This window comes from Hipposideros armiger, unplaced genomic scaffold (genome assembly GCF_001890085.2).
Source record: "Hipposideros armiger isolate ML-2016 unplaced genomic scaffold, ASM189008v1 scaffold_696, whole genome shotgun sequence".
In the NCBI taxonomy this organism is placed as follows: domain Eukaryota; kingdom Metazoa; phylum Chordata; class Mammalia; order Chiroptera; family Hipposideridae; genus Hipposideros; species Hipposideros armiger.
In genome coordinates this window covers 256,439-276,685 of record NW_017732046.1, presented here as the reverse complement: position 1 = coordinate 276,685, position 20,247 = coordinate 256,439, and the positions used below count along the sequence as shown (strand labels likewise).

Genomic DNA, 20,247 nt, shown 5'->3' with positions numbered 1-20,247 from the left:
TCTTAACCATCGTGCCCTCGGCCGGCCCTCCTGATATTTTTGATGGTTCTCTTTCATGTAATCTTGTCTCTTCGTATGTCTGATTACTTTTTATTGTGTGTTGGAATTTATATTTGAAAAATTGTTTCTAGAAATAATTTGAGGCCTAAAATAGTGTTCTATTACTCTAGAGAAGTCTTATTCTGCAAGAGAATTAAACCCCAAATGCCAGAAGGTTGCCAGATAAAATACAGGACACTCATTTAAATTTGAGTTTAAGATAAACAATGAATTAAGTATAAGTATGCCTCAAATATTGTATAGGGCATACTTATGCTAAAAAATTATGTTGTTTATCAAAAATTCAAATTTAACTGGGTGTTCTATATTTTTATTTCTTAATCTGGCAACCCAAGCGTTAAGGTGCCTATTGTATGTAATAAATGAACTTATTTCCTATTCATCTAGTATGGTACTAGTTATAGGAGAATTAAGAAAATAGTCACCCAGTGGACACAAATTCTTCTCTGTCCTTCACCATGGACTAAATCTTTTAAGCATTAAGAAATAACATTCTTTCCCATTCATTTCCATATTGGCCTTTGATTATATGCTGATTCCTAGTAGCGTGCCTTACCTATAGCACTATGTGCATTTGTTGTCACAATAAAGTATATTTTATCTTGCAAAAAAAAAAAAGAAAAAGAAAATAGTCACCCAAATCATTTATTTTCTTGGTTCTGTAGTTCAAATGTAGAGACCTGATTGAGAAAGGTTGCTCTAAGGAATGCTTCTGCAAGGTGTCAGGGAGCACTAGTAATACAGTATCACCTTAATACAATTTCAGGGATTGAAATGATTTGAAGGTAAGCTGCAGTCCCTGTGAGAGCTGTTCTACTTTTGTCAAAAGCTCTATTGAGCCTCTCATTGGTCTTTTCCTGAATTGGCAGATGCCCTCAGGGAAAAAATGGCCTAAATGCTGGTCTGATGTCTTCGAATATCTGTATAGATCTTGGTCTTGTAATTTTTCACTATCCTGCTAGCTCTCTGATGCATTCATGCAGATTTAAAAAATTGTCCAGCTTTTCCAGTTGCCTTCAGCAGGAGGGTTGGCCTAAATTACTTAGTCTGCCATTGCTGGAAGCAATGTATAATTTTAAAATAGCAAAAGAAACTCATGGGAAGTGTCATAGTTGAACTCTAGGTCAGGATCTGTTTGAATGGCACAAAATGCTCTCTTTAAGAAGGAAAGGAAATATGTATTTTACACCTAATTCCAACCTGTGTGTTTAAAATATACATGTCCTGAGAAAAAAATATAAAATAAAATTAATATACCTAAGGGATTTTTATCTACTTGGAGAATAACAAGCTTGAGTTTTGTCCAATCGGGAAATACTGTTATCCACTTATATTTAGTGTCTTGGGTATTATGATCTAATTACTTGGTGGAATAAGAAATGAGATTGACTTTTGAAATGGTTAGCATTTAAACCAAAAGCCTGGTTGCTGTCTTCATATATGTTTTCTGACTTACCTAAGGCTTAAAACTTTTTAAAAGTAACTGTCATGTAAACAGATGAACTGGAGAATTGGTTGTCTCCTTGTGGTATTCTGTATCTGGCACTTCATGGTTCTGTCAGCCATCTAAGAAACACATCACCACCTACTTTCCAGTTATACGTAATGCATGTCAGAATTCATCTCCAAATTGTTGTTTTTTTAAACATTTTTTATTGGGGAACTGGAGAAGGGGAACAGCGCTAGGGAATCTGGGAAGGGGAACAGACAAGTTGCTGTCCTTTGGTTCTTCAGTCTAGTTGTAGAGGATGTCGCTTCACTGGCCCATGTTGGTATTATTGAGCTCTTCCCTGCTGAGGCAGATCAGTCACTGGCCATTGGACAGCCACTCATGGCGGCTCACGGCAGCTCACGCAGGCTGCCGGCTGCTCACGGTAGCTTACGGCAGCCCACTGCAGCCCCACTGCAGTCTACAGTGTTGCTGGTGATTCATGGCAGCCCAGCTCCAGGTCGAGCTGTTGTTCACCATCTTAGCTGTAGAGGGCGCAGCATCACTGGCCCATGTGGGAACCGAACCGGGGCCCTGCTGCTCGGAGCTTGCACTCCCAACCCAACTCTTAATCAATGAACCACTTGGCCGGCCCCTCCAAGCTGTTTTTTAAAAGGAAGTTTGCATTTGCTCTAATAATTATAGTTTAGTTTTTAAATTATGTCCTTAATTTCTGTTCCTAAATAACATAACTGTAGCACACAACTCATTTCCAAACCTACAGCTGATATTTAAGCAGAACTAAATTTACTTTTTTTTTTCTCCATAGAGAGCATGCTTAGTGTCTCTTTTGATGATCAAATCTTTAAGTGGTATAGTTATAAAAGAAACTTAAACTTATTTTATTAGCTTTAATTAAAAAAAACACTATTCTAAGCATGCCTTAAGTTTGTATTTCTGAACATTTTTTTAAAGAGTTGTGAAATTGCAACTGCCCTGGAAAATCGAAGCCACAAGATTCGATATTCAGATTCAGTGGAAAATGGAACAATTATATTTTCTCTTACCGGTACAGTACATTTGCTAATTGCCTTGATTTAAGATTTCTATAAATTATGTGAGTATAAAGTCTAATAATTTGGTAATTCATTAACTAAGTAATAAGCTTAATGTATTATCTTCTGGAAGAGGTAAATGTATAAAACTTCGTTACTGCTGTAAAAGCACATATGGCCAATTACAAAATATATCCCTTTTTAAGATTCCAATTGTTAAACTAAAGCTGAACCAGTGGAGTCTGGTAGAGGATGGTTAAAAACCACTTGCTTTGGAACTGATATGAAAATAGAACAAAGCCACCTCCCCAATAATCAAAACTTATATTAATCAATATTTATATTAACAATACTTCTATTAACAAGTCAACATATTGGTCAAAATGCATATACAAAAACAATATGAGAGAATGTTTTTCATGACTTTATACAAGTTTGCTGAATGTAATATAAAATATTAATTAAAAGAGTCAAATGGGGACAAATGTTCCTGAAATCATAAAACTGTACAACGAAGTCATGGACAAAATATGGGAAGGAATTAGATTAGGATATGAGAAGACTGGGGACATAGAAGGGGGCAGCTCCACTTCTGCTTGGGAAATGATAAGAGTGATTAAAAGAGGGGGAAGTGAAGGATTTTATCAGGAGGGTTGCAAAAAGACCTTGTACTCCAGGAGAGGTTTTGGAAGACAGGCACTTTCAAAAGCTCCCAGAAATACAAGTAGACTTCCAGACTGAAAGTGGTCCAACCTCATCAAGGTCATCATTCCTGGTAGAACAGAGAGCCCTCTAGGGAGAAGTAAAATATTTTTGGTGAATACCTACCATGTACTTTGACCACTTTTTATACATTATCTTGTCTTTAAATAATACTTTCAACAAACCTATCAAAGAATTATTATTCCAATCTTACAGATGAAGCAATTTAGGTTCAGAGAGGTTATATAAATTGCCCAAGTTCCTCAATTAACATATAATCACATAGTCAGTTTCCTTAGATTAAATATTTTAAAGAACTAATTTTATCATTTTTTTACAGAGCTAATTAGATCAAGTTTCCCTTCTGAACCATTCTTATAAGCCGGCTACTGTTGCGGAGATCCTAGATATCTGCTTACTGGTGTATTTTATATAATAGTTTATGTTCTGGTACAAAGTTTATCCAAGAAATAATTGAAGGCTTGCTTAAGACTACCTTTCTTTGTTGATTTTCACCTTTAAAAATCATTATAACATGGAAAATTAACTTTTAAGTAAAATTAGGCATTACCTTCATTATGGACAATGACTTAGCCTAAAAAAAAATTGTTAGTCTCAAAAATTTTGTTTTCCTTAAATATTGTCATCCTTTTATACAGAGCACTTCAAAGAACTATCCAAGTTATTTTGCCGTGTAAGAATTTTGTTAAGTAATTTCTACTCTTTATGGGCTCGGGGCCTGGACACTTATAGCTGTTTTGATTTTACTGAGTTTACAAAAAGTTTTGATTAGTATGGTGAAGTGTTTTTTTATATTACGTTCGCCTTTCCTAGGAGTTGCATTTTTACTGATGGATGCTCAAGAATGCTTTATGTCAACTGAAGAAATATTTCTAGCCAAAATTGAGAAGTTTATTAACATTCACCAAAATTGTTTCTTGGTTCTGTCTGCTGCCCTCCATGGGCCCGAGGAATGGAAACTGATGTTCAGGATTCAGCAGAGGTATGGGAGAATGGCACTAGACTTATTTTTCTTAAATTATATTGTGTTTACTTCAGTTCTTAATTCTTTTAGGCAAGTGAGTTATGTTTTCCCAAAAGATAAACTTTGTAAGGTTAACCTGTCATATTTTATAAAATGCAGGATAAATGGCTGTTCTATGAATCAAGGTGACCAGTTTCTAAGTTCATGCTGATTTATGAGATTCTCCTGCAAGACCAAACCAAAAGTGAACACTTTTCATTTAAGTTCTGGCTACAAAGCCATTTCAATTTCTCTATTGAATAAGGCGGAACATGAATGAATAAATAAAAGACAAACAATAAAGATTTGCTGCTTCTTTCCACTTAAGATAACAGATGCAAGTCATATGATTATTTAACTTATGAATTGTTTTTTCAGATTCCTGGGTAGTAAGTTACGGATACTTCCAGTACACAACACAGTAAACGCTATTAATCTTATGTGCACCATAGGTAAGGTGAGTCACCTGAGGAAAATGACACATACATACAGTCATACCATTTAAGGTTCTTGACTTCAAAATGCACATCTGGAGCAGCACTGACAAATATTCTCCTTCTGTTCCCTTCAGAAAAGTTATTTCAGTGTGCAACTCTTTCCGGTAGCCAGTACCAAAATGACTCATTTTGGGCCAAAAGAGCATTTGGTCATATATATACTGTGTTGGCCCTATTGGTTACTTAAATCTTCCTTTAAATTCTAAAGTATAAATATTGGTCAGGTTGTAGTCATGAACTGTCAAACTGCAAACATACTACTTTATAGAATGTTGTCCACCAGTTGTCTCCTTTTTCATGCTTATCCTCTGTAAATTGTGCCAACTCTCCTAGGCAGTTAGGTGTTTCTTACTCTTACTCTTCAAACAGATCTCCATTAAAGCAATTCTTATTCTACTTTTTGGCATGCATGTTTGAAATTCTTTAAGACAGACAGGTATCTATTACTGTAGTAACTCATAGGTAGTATTTAGCTCACAGAAGGTTGGTACTTGTTGAATAATTGAAAGGTATTCTTTTATGTGACCCTGTAAAAACACCTTATTTCTGTAAATAATGTTGCATGTTTATATCTTCTTCCAGATCACTGCCAAACCACACATAGATAGCATCTGCTCCAGAATGATAACAACTAAAGCCTATATCATTGAGCAAAGCCCTGTTTGGAAAACACTTCAAAAGATAAAACTGAGTAGTGATTCATTTAACCCAAATTAGAGTGTGAATTATAAATGTTCTTTTGGAATAATATTAAAATAATTACATTGAATTATAGTGTTCAAATATATATTTAAGGACTTGTAAAATTTAAAATAATAAAATATATACAATTAAAACTGATTATTTTTAGTTTTGAGTAATTCCTTTAATGTTTAGAAAAATTGGTACATACATATAAAACTCAGATGCAGTTTCTTAATGATACAAATTAAATTGGATAGACAGATATTTATTAGGAAATAAAAATACAGCATTTTCTAATTAGCCCCTTAGACTAAAGGAAAAGTCATATATACTTTTCAGCTTTTCCACAAGGGCATCCAATAGTTCTAAAATTAATCTTAGAAGCAGTCACATAACTGCTGCTTGAGAGATGGTAATAGGACTTCCCCCCGCTAAGACTTCTGAGACAGGGAAAAAGAAGGAAATTAAGCAGTCAACTGGCCTGAACTCAAAACCTCTCTATACTCTCTTATAGTCATGTGATGTCCAGTTTGACACTAGGAGTTCTAAAATATAACAAAGCATCTAACTGGAACACAAAGTGTATCAGTAAATTTATAAACTCACTACAACTATATGAATACATAAAGACAATTCAAATTATAATTTTATGAAATTATAATACAAAATTATTAATTTGTATTGAATTTAAATAGTATTTAGAATACATATATGGGCATTATTTACCATGGAGATGGATCTTTTTAAAAACATACTACTACTGATCCATAATGTGCCATTATAAACTGATAAATGAGGAAAGCTACATTTATTTTTCTATCGATGTTTTACAGAAAAAAACTTTGTAAAGGTATTAAATAAATAAATGGATACAGTACTTTACTAATTTTTTATTTAAGACATGGAGTTTTCACTTTATCCCAGTATTTTCTTCAGAGGTAGACCTTTTTATTTCAATGAGCTCTTCTACCCGAGCCAGAACACTTTCAATCAAATCAAACGTGAAAAGAGCTGAATGCAGGACCTGCAATGCCAAAACAATTTAGTGTTATTAAGGCTGCATTTATAACAAAACAAAGCAGAAAAAGAAAAGATTTCAGCTGGATGTAGCTTAGGAAAATTTCAGATTCACCTTAAGCTGCATTTCAGGAGGCATATTAGGGAGGTCTTCTCCACCTACAGTTATAGAACAAATGTCTTTAGACTTCTGGACTTCTGCAAGAGAAGAAAAAAAAATTATGTGTCACACTTAACCATTAAAACAACTCTCATATTTTAATAATAAATTTATAAGCTACTTTCATCATTCACTTACTTAAAAATGTCAGTGATTTGTATAAATTAAGTCTTAGTATTTAATAGCTCAGAGTATGCTTACATCAACCTATTAGAAAGTAAAAATATCCAACTTCTCCAACATGTGAATTAGTGTTTCTGTAGGTAACTAGCATTATATTGGCATATACAGGATGAAAATTTATAAACTTTTTTCTTCAGTATATAATCAGAATTATACTCAATTACACTAAAAACGATAAAATTTCTAGTAATGCTCATAGAAATACCACCATAGTTATATGAAAAAGATCGTAAGATTATAGAATTGTTGACTTAAAAAAGTAATTTTGGATCTAAGATTCTTTTTCGTAATTTGTACAGATTCACTTGAGGGTGGAGTTGGGAGTGGACCAAGTAATACCAAAGGAAGGACAATGATATCCAAACAGAAATACTTGTGATATAATTATACTCCTAATTAGGATTTGAGATTTTAAACCAGAATATGTTTCAGTTTGGTTTAAATCTTTTTAAACGCAATTTCAGTGTTAACTGGCTTATAAATCTGCTAGAATCATTTTTTTTTTTTTTAGCTGAGCCATCCTGCCACCTGTTGGCAGCTCAGCAGCAGCTCAGCTAGGGCCAGGAATCGAACCGCTGTTACTCAGAGCTCGCATTCTTGAGCAAGCTCTTAACCAACTGAGCCACTCGGCCAGCCCTGGTAATGTTCCTTGTTTGCTACAAATTAGACAAATACAAGATTTAAAATAGCTATTTTGAATATAAATGGCAGTTTTAAAATTGGACTAATTTTTAGACATAAGCGAAAATAAAACTGGCACATTACCAACCTTGGCTATTTTCTTGGTTATTTTTAATTTGTGCTTCATAATGTGCTTTTGACATATTAAGTCCTGTATGGAGTGGCTTTAAGAAATTATTCTCAATCTTTCCAAGTTCTGTCCATATTCCAGTCTGTTTAGAAGAATTAATGAAACAATGAGTTATTTGGTTCAACATTTATTACCTATTAAACGTTTGAGAGTTCGAGAAACAAGAATGAATAAGACATGATCCTTGCCTTTCAAGGTAGAGTTTACTGTTTAATAATGCATTCTTTAGTACATCTAGTTATTTTATATGAATACCAATCAAAAACATACCAATCAAAACGAAAATGTACTTTGGTCAGTACACTCAGTGCTGTGCCATTTGGACTGCTCCTGGTTTTGAGATCTGTAACTTACAAGTTTTATCCATGAGAAAATTATTTGAGGATAATCCACATGGTCTAGGACATTTCTCTTTCCCTATATGCCATCCCCACAAGGACTCTACCTTACATATCCCTTTACTCTTGATCTTTCCATTGATATCCCTGTCACAGATCCAGTTCTAGAAGATTCTTTTTCTTCCCTGTTCAAAGAAACTTTTCTAACACAAAGCTGATATGGACTTTCTTGGTGATAAATAGAGATGGAGATTTTACCTGCCCAAGACAGCTTACTAGGCCATCCATATGAGAGGTTTTCATTCCAAGAGCATTTCTTCTTATAGTACTAAAGGAGGGGAGTCATAAAGTCTTTTCTTTTTATAAAAAAAAAAAAAAGTTTACTGATATTAAGTTTTCAGGTACTCTTTACAAAGGAAAGTATCTTAGGTAAAAAAGGGAAACTTAGGAAACCAATTATCCTTAAAACATATTTTGTAATGAACTTATTTTGATCTAAGTAGTATGACATTTTACATGTAGCCCTCCAAATAAAATCTACTCGAATATCTATGTTGAATAATTAATATCTTCAATGACTATCAAACATAGCCTTTGAATTTAAATCTGTCCTTTGTCATTACTCTTATAATGTTAGGATAAGTGGAGTTCTTGGGAGGAACTGTCAAAAATCTAAAACTTCAAAAATATGCATCTTTTTACTCAGCATCTATGAACTTATCCTAGGGAAATAATTAAAGTTGTATGTTGTAATGATTCCATTGCAGACATATTTACAAAAATAATGTTTAGTGAAAAATTGGAAGTAATGAAAATACTTCACAATAGAGATTGGTTAGTATATTTTGGTATATCTACACAATGGAAAACTACATAGCCATTAAAATACTGTTCTTCAGGACATATTGGTGAGTGAAAAAAAGGTTACGAACAGTATGATTCCTATAGTGTGATCTCATTTTTTTGTCTTTTTTTAAATGTACAGATGTGCTGGCATAAAGCCTAGGGCATACACTACAATATCAATGAAGGATGGTGGGATTTTTATTTCTTTTTGCTGATTTAACCTGATTTTTAAGCAATGAACCTGTTTTAAGTTATGTATTTTAAAAAGACATTTTAAATTATGTATTTAAACTTACATTTCCATAATAGAAAGTTTTCTTGTCTTTTCATGGAAAATGTGGATTATGCAGTAGTGCAGCAGGAACTTCTTCATTGAGCACGTTATTTTAGCACATGCACCCACTTCTCATTTCTATGGTCATCCCTCTCTCCAGTCTTTTCTTTACCTTTCTCTATCCCTTTTTTTTAACCTTCTTTCCCCTTACCTCTAAGCTTATAGGTAGAACCCACTACTGCCCAATATCACTGTGTCTTTCAAGGCTATAAAGATTACTGGTGACCCTCTGCAGATCAAAACACATTCGAACATATATAAGACTACAAAGAAAACACCCTTTTACTAACACCTCAGTTTGTCAAATGTAAACATTTTACCACATTCACTTAAAAAAGTGAAGTACTGAGAGTAGAGAAGAAACACAGGTGTGTTTTTCCTTTATAGGTAGAAATTGACAAAATGATTCTAAAATTTATATGAAAAAGGACCTAGAATAGCCAAAAATTTCTGAGAACAAAGTTGGCATACTCACACTACTTGAGTTCAAGACTTACTATAAAGCTACAGTAATCAAGACAGTGTGGTAAAAGAACAGATATAGGTCAACAGAACAGAAGAGAGTCCAAAAATAGACCCACAATTGTATGGTAAACTGATTTTTGACAAAGGAACCAAGACAATTCCACAAGTTAAAGATAGGCTTTTCAACAAAGTGTTAGAATCAAAACAAAAAAACCTTAACCCATAGTTTACACTATCTAAAAAAAATTTACTTGAAATGGATCATAGACCTAAATATAAAATATAAAACCGTAAAACTTTTCTATAAGAAAACCTAGGAGAAAATCTTTGTGGCCTTTGGTTAAGCAAAGATATCTTAGAACCCAAAAAGCATACATCATATAAAAGAATAAAACTGATAAGTTGGACTTCATCAAATTAAAAATTTTTGCTCTTTGGAAGAAAATATTTATAAAACCCTACCTAATAAAGGACAGAAAAAGTTTCCTTTTAAAAAAGTTGTTCTAAGTTGAAAATTTTTTCTTTCCCCTTTTCACTTTTATTTAGTAATAGAAATTCTTTGAAATCTTATTCCCAAAATGATGGTAAACTTAATGTTTTATATTCATTCTTTGATGTAAATGAACTAAATTTCACCAATTCTTTTCAGCCAACAAGTTTGACCTAATCGCTGATAAAGGACTATATATTTTATCAAACATTTTTCTTGAATGTTTTAAATTTCTCCTTTAGAAAGTAATGATTAAAAGTTTATAAGAGAAATTAGATGTAATAATATATCAAATTTTATTATATTCAGGCTATATTCCTTATTAATATTCTATTCATTAATCTCAGGAACATATATTAGTTAAAGGGATTACATTTAAGCCTTCCTTCTATAACAATAGTCTTTTGCAACCCACAGATAAGTTTAACATATTGAAATATATAATCATGCTTCCTCTATAGTTTTAAATTTCATTTCTTAGGCGTTCCAGAAAATCAGACATGTCAGTTTTGCTTCTCAAATATTACCTTCGAAATTTGTCAAATGAGTTGCTTTTCAACTACAAAAAGATGAATATTATTCCTGAGGTCATATACCCTTTCTAGAACTTTCCATAAGAATAAATGAACTTTGATATGATACAATGATCATGCTTAGCTCTGATCACTGAAAAAGTTTCAAGAGTTTGGCTACTCAATGAACTTTTAAAATTAAAAAGATTATTAAAATAATCTGATTGTGCAACTTGACAATTTTTCAGACAAGCAGTGAAATTTAGCTTCACAACTATTGTATATATTGTATTACTATAAAATTAAACTGTACAATGTCAGATCTCCTGTTCTGGTAATGGTCAAACTGACCAGTAAATACATCATAAGAGATGCTGTAAAGCAATACACAGAACATCTTGTTCCTAGCCAATGTGTCACATCCCCTCGACTTTCTCACATTGTTTTTTGCAATTGGCCATAAAATTTGTTGCGATATCCCTAACTTTTATTAAAAATCTGTACAAGCTACCTGATGTTTTCAATTACTTTCTATTTCATTTTGTAAAAATTGCTGGTATTACCCACTAAGTTGATTTAATGATTCACTCATGTTTGGTTATGACCAGATGTTTGAAGAACACTGTTCTAAATTATATACCTATGGGAGGACTTACTGAGTCAGAGTAGTCCTTCTTCAACTTCATTGGATAATACCAAATTGCTCTCCAAAAGTGACTTTACCAATTTTTTTCACACTGTTCCATATCCTCACCTGTGCTACCCACCTTTTTAACATTTCCCATTCTGATGGGTGCAACATGATATCTCATTAAGTTTTAAGTTACATTCCATAAACAATAGTGATACTGGAAATCTTGTCTTGTGGTTTTATTGGCCATTTGGTTTTTCTCATCTGTTGATTGCCTGTTCAGTATCTGTATTCTTTCCCTATTTTTCTGATTTGTGGTCTTTTTATTCTTGCCGTGTAGTTATTTATGTATTTTTATACTAACTATTGGATGGAGGAATGAAGTTTTTTTTTCTTTCACTGTGACATTTTCGCAGTTTGTACACATTTTCTTTCTTGAATAGGTCGTAGTTTTAATGTCGTTCCGTTTATCAATCTTTTCTTTTGTGGAGCTTTTTTACTTAAGGAACCCTTCCCTATCCTTAGGTAACACAGATACTTCTCCTATAACATGTTCTAAAAATTTCTAAGTTCCTTTTCAATTTGTTTGGAATTTTGTTTTTTGTATTATGTCAAATAGGCATCTAATTTCTCCCCCATATAGATGACCAATTACTCAGCATCATTTATTGAATACTCCCATTCTTCTCTTCTAATTTGTAATGGCATCTTCATTTCAGACAGAGAGTACAGTGCAATAGTGAATTAAGAACGTGAACTCTGGGAGATTGCCCAAGCTCACAAACTGGCTGTTCAACTAACTAGCTATGTGACTTTGAGCAAATTATACTTCTCTCACTATGCCTTCATTTTCTCATCTGTAAAATGAAGAAAACAGTAATACTTACCTTGTAGGAGGATTAAATGCAGTAATACATGTTTAAAGCACAATTTGGCATATGGCTTTCAATAAATATAAGTTACCATTAGTATCATCATTAAGTTTCAATTAATTAAGTCTATTTTTAGGCTATTATATTTCATTGGCCAATCTATCGAATCTAACCCTCCCTATGGTAATACCACACTAAATTACTGTGGCTTTGTAATAAATTATGATATCTGGCAAGGCAAGTTCCAATGAAGAACTGAATTTTTAATTAAAATTTAAAAAATTAATTTAAAATCTAAATAGTCACATGGCTACCTTCTACTATATGGGGCAATGCAAATCTAGGAAGTCTTTATTAAGACCTTAGTTGTTTTTAATGGCAATAATTTAATACACTGCCCATAATCATAAAACTTAAAGTAATAAAAACATGTGCCAAAATTAGGCTAAAGAAAATTCTTGCCCATTCTGTTCAGCATAATTCCACAAATCTTTCATATGATAAAAAACAGTAATATTTTTAGAAGGATGTAGGAGTGAAGAAGCTATATATAAGACTATTTTCTCTCTTACATTAAGGTTACTGGATCTTTAAAAAACATTACAAAGAAAATCATTTTAAGATTTATTTCATTTCCAATGTCTAGAAAAAGTAACTTTTTGAAATGTTCACAAATGCTTACTTTTAATTTTTATACCCTAGTAGTCACAGTGATGGAGTAGTTCTGAAATCTTTTCAGTTCTAAAGCTTAACTATGCATTTCAAAATTCACTGCAGCCCGTCTCACAAAAGGAAGACTAGGCGGTTCCAGGCCACAATGAAATGTATTGCCACAACAGACAGGGACCTTGCAAAGGATATAGTCAACCATGATAATGAAATAATAAAAAGAAGGAAATGAATAAGACCCAGTTTTCCCCTTTCTCCTAATTTGTATATGACTTACTTATGAAGTAATGTTGCAGAACTTCTGCACTTGTAATATTAAGTAACATTTATCACCTGAAATCATTTGGCTCTGCAAATGACATACAAGGGGCATGTTTTAATCTTGAAGAACGAAACAATTTAAATGAGACTCCAAAAATATGGATTATATAGAATTATATGTATGTGTATGTAGGCCAGATATTTTCCTAAATGAAAAGCATATATGCATACATTACATAATTCAATTTTTAAAAATTCCTGATACTTTGTGGACTTTATAATCTCACAATGCTTCCCTTGACCCTGTGTTCATTCTATATATTACAATCAACTTATTTAAGAAAAAAAATGGGTAAGCAGGCAGATGAGAAAGGATAGGACAGAGGTGAAGGATAAAATTATAGGCTATGTATTAGAATATTATTGTAATTCAAAATAACTCATACTTAAAGGTACCTACCAAATAATGAACATGAGGTATAAAAACCAAGTTGGTTTTACCAGTAGAGATGGAGATTCAAGGTTTAAGAAGTTATGTGAAAATAAAGTGTGGGAGAAGGTGCCTATGCAGAGAGATAAAGAGGCATGAAATAGTGGGGTGAGGAGGGGAATGACTTATGAAAAGAGTAAGTCAGTTGACAGTAACTTGAAATAGCAAGAAGAGAAATGTATTATTATTCAATTATGAATCACTTTGTATTGAATGGTTCTATTCTTATTTAATTTTCCTATACGCCTTTCTGGTTGCTTTTCAGCTTCTCATCTGACTATCCTGTCAGCACACTTAACTGTTCAAAAATAGGTACTGGTAGGAGTCCTTTTCAATAAAACTACCCACAATTCAGCATCACTAGAGTATCTTTTGGTTTTTCCTTTAATCAAAATTTCTAGGAACTCAGAAGCTGTCATTTTTTGATTAACCACAGCAAACAGATTTGTCTATCATTTATACACGACCTATTATGACTGCACTTGGGAGAAATACTTCCATAATGAACAGGCTCTTAAGTTGCCTGAAAGATGTCAGGTTGCCATCTTGGACAGGATTTTCTGCTAATTTCCTGGTGTAATTCTTATGATAACTTGCATGGCAATACTACTTTGGAATATTTGACCCCTAACAAAAAATTTTAAAACCATTATATAAGAAAACAAATTTATAGGCTGGTTATAACCTTTTCTTCACCATATAATGTTCAAAGCAAATGAAAGTGAGGTATTAGCTGTGAATGGCATAGCTGACATTGCACAGTGCTGAACTGTTCTGTCTTCCTTCTCGAGGCTGCCCCTATAGTACAGTGTTGTTTCATACTTGATAAATCTATCAACTCTTAGTTAAGAAGATTCTTTTTCTTCCCGTCAGGTGAATCAGATCATCTCTAGGTATGGCCTTTCTGGATTACTGAAAAAGTAAAAACTCACCCCTTATCCTCAGGACACTTTCCTGAAGAAGGGCCTCCATTGATGCTGAATAATACTTATCTTTTCTACTTTTATCAGAAGCTCCTTTAGAAATCAGGATTTAGTTTGTGATTCAAAGGTTCTGCCACTAGGTGTGCGTCCTTGTGCCACTTAAAGATCCTTCCTGGGAGCCGGCCGAGTGGCTCAGTTGGTTAAGAGCTCACTCAAGAGTTTGAGCTCTGAGCAACAGCAGTTCGATGCCCGGCCCGAGGTGAGCTGCCGCTGAGCTGCCAAAAGGTGGCAGGATGCAGGATGGCTCAGCTAAAAAAAAAAAAAGATCCTTCCTGTGCCTACATTACTTATGAAAGGTAAAAAATTAAGAGTACTGATAGCATTGTGAAGAATAAATGACATATAGCACCTGGCCAGAATAATGGTTGCCATTGGCAGGCCGTGGGGATGGGTGTGAAGTGATGAGATCAGAATTAACTGGGAAGGGAAACAGGAAACTTCTTGTGATAGTAATGTTCTATATTTGATAAGGATTTGGATAATATATGAGATCTGACAATTAAGTTCGCGAACTTGTTGCAATGATGTTCCTAACCTTTTTTGATATCAGAGGGATTATTCATTATGAATTTGTACCAACTGGAAAAACAGTTAACCAAGTTTACTATTTGGAAGTACTGAAAAAGCTGCATGAAAAAGTTAGATGACCTGAACTTTTCACCAACAATTCATGGCTCTTGCATCACGACAGTGCACCAGCTCACACGGCAGTGTCTGTGAGGGAGTTTTTTTAGCCAGTAAACAAATAACTGTATTGGAACACCCTCCCTACTCACCTGATCTGGCCCCCAGTGACTTCTTTCCTTACCCAAAGATAAAGGAAATATTGAAAAGGAAGATGTTTTTATGACATTCAGGACATCAGGGGTAATATGACCACAACTCTAATGGCCATTCCAGAAAAAGTTCCAAATTGCTTTGTACGATGGACTAGGTGCTGGCGTCAGTGCATAGCTTCCCAAGGGGAGTACTTCGAAGGTGACCATAGTGATATTCAGCAATGAGGTATGTAGCACTTTTTCTAGGATGAGTTCGCGAACTTTATTGTCAGACCTCGTAGATCTATGCATTTGTTAAAACTTGGGTCAATGTACACTTAAAATCTGTTTATTTTATTTTATCTAAATTTTAACTCAAAGAAAAACTATAGGCAGATATTAACTCTATTTAATGAAATACATGCTGAAATATTTAGGGGAAATATGCTGATGTTTGCTGTTTACCTTGAAATATGTCAAAAAAGTTTAAGAGATTAATGGATGGATACATGATGAAAGTAGAGTAAAATGTTAATAGTAGAATCTTCGTGGTAGGTAAATCAGTGATCATTGTAAAGTACTTTCAGCTTGGCTATATGTTTGAAAAATTTCACAATAAAATGTTAGAAAAGAAAAAAGCACCCTGGTACAAAGTAAGCACTAGTCAATGATAGCAAATAACTACTTTTGGCTGAAGAGGTCAAGTCACTGAGTCTACTAGACTTAATCAAGAGGGAAGGAAACTGCTACTTTTCTCATAAACTTTCCATTCCAAACCATGATTTGCTTAAATTAAAAAAGAAAAAGCTCTTCAGCATCCTTATCTAAAAGTCAATTTCATTTCTTTTATTACCGTACTTTCTAAAAAAAGAAACAGATTAACACCACATGTGATTCAGGTAGTTATAATTAATACAGATGACACATAAGGAAAGCAACTATTAGAATAGACAGAAGATTAGAAAGCAGCTATAATTTTACTTTATGAAAAAATCTCCCTCAAACAGTTTTCTATTTATTGAATACCTCTAATGATACACTACTAAAAACAAATCCAACTTCCCACACATTATCCAAAACGCGGTGTTAACAGATTCTGTTTTAGTGCTGAAAATGCTTCAGTTTGCCATGTCTGTTGAGGAGACATCAAATTATCAGATGGTTTTATTTTACACAGCTCAGACTGAAATCATGACTTATAGATGGAGGCAACTGAACAAGACAACCAAATATATGTTGAGCCCCAAAAGGTTAAACTTAGGACCTCCAACTTACCTACCTAACAGGTCTAAGTAGTGCTTATAGCAAGAAAGCAGAAAAAGCAACAGAAAAAGGAACAGAAAAAGAAAAGAGAAGCTAGATGTGGGGTGGCAAGGACTCCTGGGAATTAACTTCAGGTTTCAGGACAATTTTTGGCATTTCTTCCAGCCTTTGTAGCTGGGTAAGATATGAAATACTAGCTTAAGTAGATATTGATATGAAAATAAAAAACATTCTTTATGCATTTTGAATAGTCAGTTTCTTTTTCAAAAAATTCACTTACTTGATTGTCATTTTCATTATCTTTGATAACCAAATACCTCAATAAATTTAATGAAGCCATTATCCTGTTAATTAAAAATATATAATTTGTTATTTACAGTACAGTTTTATAAAGTCAACAGCAATTTTAATGAAAAAGTAAGCTAAAATCGAGAGTATATTTTTATAATTATGTTTGCCATTAATGTACAGTTGACCTTTGAATAATGCGGGGTTTATGGGTGCCAAACCCCATGCAGTTGAAAATCTGTGTATAACTATGTATTCCCTTTAACGTATCTTTTGGAGTGGTAATAACTTATCACTCTTGTTCTCAAAGTTCAAAAATACAACTGTGAAAATTACTTTTTTTCCTCAAGGAAGCTTTGTTATCTTTAGTATTTAAGAGTATCACCTCTTGCTTCCTGAATTTTAGGATTCCTTTTATAAATGCTTACAATCATTTCTCAGCATCCATTCTAGTATACTGAAAGTGAAATTACATGTCCTAGTTAAAAAAAAAAAATGATGGTCTGGAAAACAAAACAATAAAACCTAAACACATATGCTTTTTATAAATTATACACAATATTCTTAGTTTTTAGTCACCAATGCTGTAGTTGCAAATCTCTACAAGCTATATTGGAATGCTGGTTAGGTCAAAGGTACAAAAATCATACTGTTGGTCATACTTTTGAAAAAAAGAGTTTTTTATTTTGTTTTTACTAGTATCTAATTACTTAAATATGAAAATCTTTATGTAATTTTATGAATTAACCATAGATCATAAAAACACAGGAAAATATGTTTTATTACTTTAAGTTCCCTATTTTGTTCTGCATTTACTATGTGAATCTTAGTAATGATTACCTCACCTATCTGAATTTTGTAGTAGATCTGTTTCAGCACCCTCTGGGAGAAAGAGTACCAAATCTAGAAGGGAAATCAGCTGTGGTCCTGTAAACCATTTATTATATGTTCTCTGAAAAGCAAAAGAAAAATTGACAAAGGCTTTAAATAATAGCTTAATAAATTCATGTGTTTTCTAATATCTTGGTACTACAAAAATAAACTATTATACATTTAAAAAATATTTTTTAACTTTAATTTCCATTCTATCTTTTACTATTTTCAGATACCTAGAACAAACTCTTCCAGGTTGTGGACAATGGGCATTCTCTCTCTGTTTTCTATATGGAGTTACTTAGTATTCACAAACAGATTAGACTCAGTTTCCATTAATATTTCAAAAGGAGATAGCAAAACAAAAAGTCATATCAGCACAAAGAATAAATATAATTTAAATCTACAGTTAACAAAACTTCAAAATTCAGAATTTTAAAAAAGCAAGGGCCGGCTGAGTGGCTCAGTTGGTTAAGAGCTTGCTCAAGAGTTTGAGCTCTGAGCAACAGCAGTTTGATTCCTGGTCTGAGCTGAGCAGCTGCTGAGCTGCCAACAGGAGATGGCTCAGCTTAATGAATGAATGAATAAATAAATAAATAAATAAATAAATAAATAAATAAATAAATAAATAAGCAATAGAAATGAGGGAAAAATACACTCCAATACTAAAGACAGAAAAAGTCTATAGGGCAAAAATCCACATTAATACATTACACAAATGAATAAATACAGCCTACAAAATAAAATAAGTTGATAATTGACACCTTAGCTCTTACCTTTAATGATATGTCAATTTGGTTTTTGATATTTTGAATAATAAAGGCCTCCACACCTGAATGATTACTTGTATTCAATAAGCACCTTGAAAGCAAAATTACAATACATTTGAAATTACCCTGGACTGCATTATAATTAAATGATGATGCAAGTTTTACAAATTCAAACGGGTTATGAGTTATTTCTAGGAATACAAAAACCAGTGAAGACAATTAGCAAGATCATCAACCAATTACAAAATCACCTATTATGATTACTGCTCACAACTAGCAAATTCTATTTTAACTGGATTTTTCCAACAAGAAATTTCTATCAAACCAAATTTGATTCTTTTTATGCATCTAGTTGCAACTTGGCAAGAATGGGCACTACTATAATAGCCTAAAAACTCCCCAAATTATTCCCTGTGAAAGTAGACTAGTCTGGTTAGACAAACTTAATTGCAAAGAAAGGAAAGTCAATATTACTAGCTTAAGAAAAAAGGGGGATTTCTTGGTATGATTACAGGTAGATCAGAATAGGAAAGCAGGTATAAGACCTAAGCATCAAATTGAGATTTCATAAACCTACCCTGACTCTATCAATAGAAATGAAGAAAAGACAGGATCAAGAGTGTTAGTTCAGGCCTATCACAAAGAAGGCTTTTTAGCCTTTAACAATGCCTAAATCCATTTTTAACTTTTTTTTTTTAGCTGAGCCGTCCTGCCACCAGTTGACAGTTCAGGCTGGGAACCGAACTGGCGACCCTGTTGCTCAGAGCTCGCACTCTTGAGGCAAGCTCTTAACCAACTAAGCCACTTGGCCACCCCTGTTTTTAACTCATTTTTATTAGCTAGGTGTCAACAAATTAAAATCTGCAGGCCAAATTCAGCTTGCTGCCTGTTCTATTGAAACACAATCACTACAAAGATAATTGAGCAGCTGCAACAGAGACTGGCCCATGAAGCCTACACTTAGTCTTTGGCCTTTTACAGAAAGCTTGCTCTTCTTTATCTCAGAGAGTTGCTTTTCCTTTTAAACAGGACTATTAATAAGCTCTACTATTAACTTAAAATGAACAGCCTGTCAAAGTTATAACTCCAGAGCCATTAATTTCAACTGTGAATACTGGAGATTATTGACATATGTAAAGTTCTAGCAATAGACTTATCAATCTCAGTTTAATCTTTTCAGTCTATTTTAATTTTACAGTATTTCAATTAATTGAATGAAATATATACTATTATTCATGTAATATATATATGCATAAATATGTGTCCATAATATTTGATTAACTCTTCTCTATCCATCACAAATAAGAGAACTTATTACAATATGAATTCCAAGTAGAGTTGAATTACATGTAAAACATACTGAAATATGTAACCTGGAATAATTAAATGGCATTATTTTGTTTTTTAATCAACCACATAGTTCGCAATTAACCATTCTTGATACATACCTAAATAACGTATATTTGCCTTGAGAATCCAACTTGTTAATATACAGCTGAAGCATAGCTAAACTCTTTTTCCTCTAAAATGGAAGAAATAATATTGTTACATAAGCTGAATAAAGATTAAATTGTCTATTAAAATGGGTTATGAGAAATTTTAATAAACAATTTACATACCAATGTCTCAACAGGGCAAAGTGTCATTACTTTGACTAAACCCTGGAAATAAAAACAATTTTTAATTCAGATGTTAATAGATTATATTGACTGCCAACAACTATATCATCAATGGTAGATAATAAATATTCAGAGAAGTGAGGAGATTTTAAAATGAAGTAAA

The 20,247-nt window shown here is 33.0% G+C and overlaps 2 protein-coding genes across 10 annotated transcripts in view; one reads left to right on the top strand and one right to left on the bottom strand.

The window, feature by feature from the left end:
• The window catches only part of CUNH1orf146 (chromosome unknown C1orf146 homolog), an 8,267-nt gene extending 2,652 nt beyond the window's left edge, over nt 1-5,615 (top strand). For 2 of the 3 annotated variants that reach the window (XM_019626988.1, XM_019626989.1), the window contains 4 exons: nt 2,465-2,558; nt 4,081-4,249; nt 4,649-4,727; nt 5,350-5,615. In XM_019626988.1, coding sequence (XP_019482533.1) covers nt 2,465-2,558; nt 4,081-4,249; nt 4,649-4,727; nt 5,350-5,484 — 477 coding nt within the window. In that variant the 3' untranslated portion in view covers nt 5,485-5,615. Of the gene's footprint in view, nt 1-2,464; nt 2,559-4,080 lie in introns of all 3 variants that reach the window. The other variant, XM_019626990.1, reaches the window with a different exon arrangement.
• Nucleotides 5,608-20,247, bottom strand: part of GLMN (glomulin, FKBP associated protein) — a 35,415-nt gene continuing 20,775 nt past the window's right edge. For 6 of the 7 annotated variants that reach the window (XM_019626978.1, XM_019626984.1, XM_019626981.1 and 3 more), the window contains 8 exons: nt 20,085-20,126; nt 19,914-19,987; nt 18,472-18,556; nt 17,668-17,774; nt 16,815-16,878; nt 7,581-7,704; nt 6,584-6,666; nt 5,608-6,475 (listed from right to left, as the gene is read on the bottom strand). In XM_019626978.1, coding sequence (XP_019482523.1) covers nt 6,362-6,475; nt 6,584-6,666; nt 7,581-7,704; nt 16,815-16,878; nt 17,668-17,774; nt 18,472-18,556; nt 19,914-19,987; nt 20,085-20,126 — 693 coding nt within the window. In that variant the 3' untranslated portion in view covers nt 5,608-6,361. The remainder of the gene's footprint in view (nt 6,476-6,583; nt 6,667-7,580; nt 7,705-16,814; nt 16,879-17,667; nt 17,775-18,471; nt 18,557-19,913; nt 19,988-20,084; nt 20,127-20,247) is intronic. The other variant, XM_019626983.1, reaches the window with a different exon arrangement.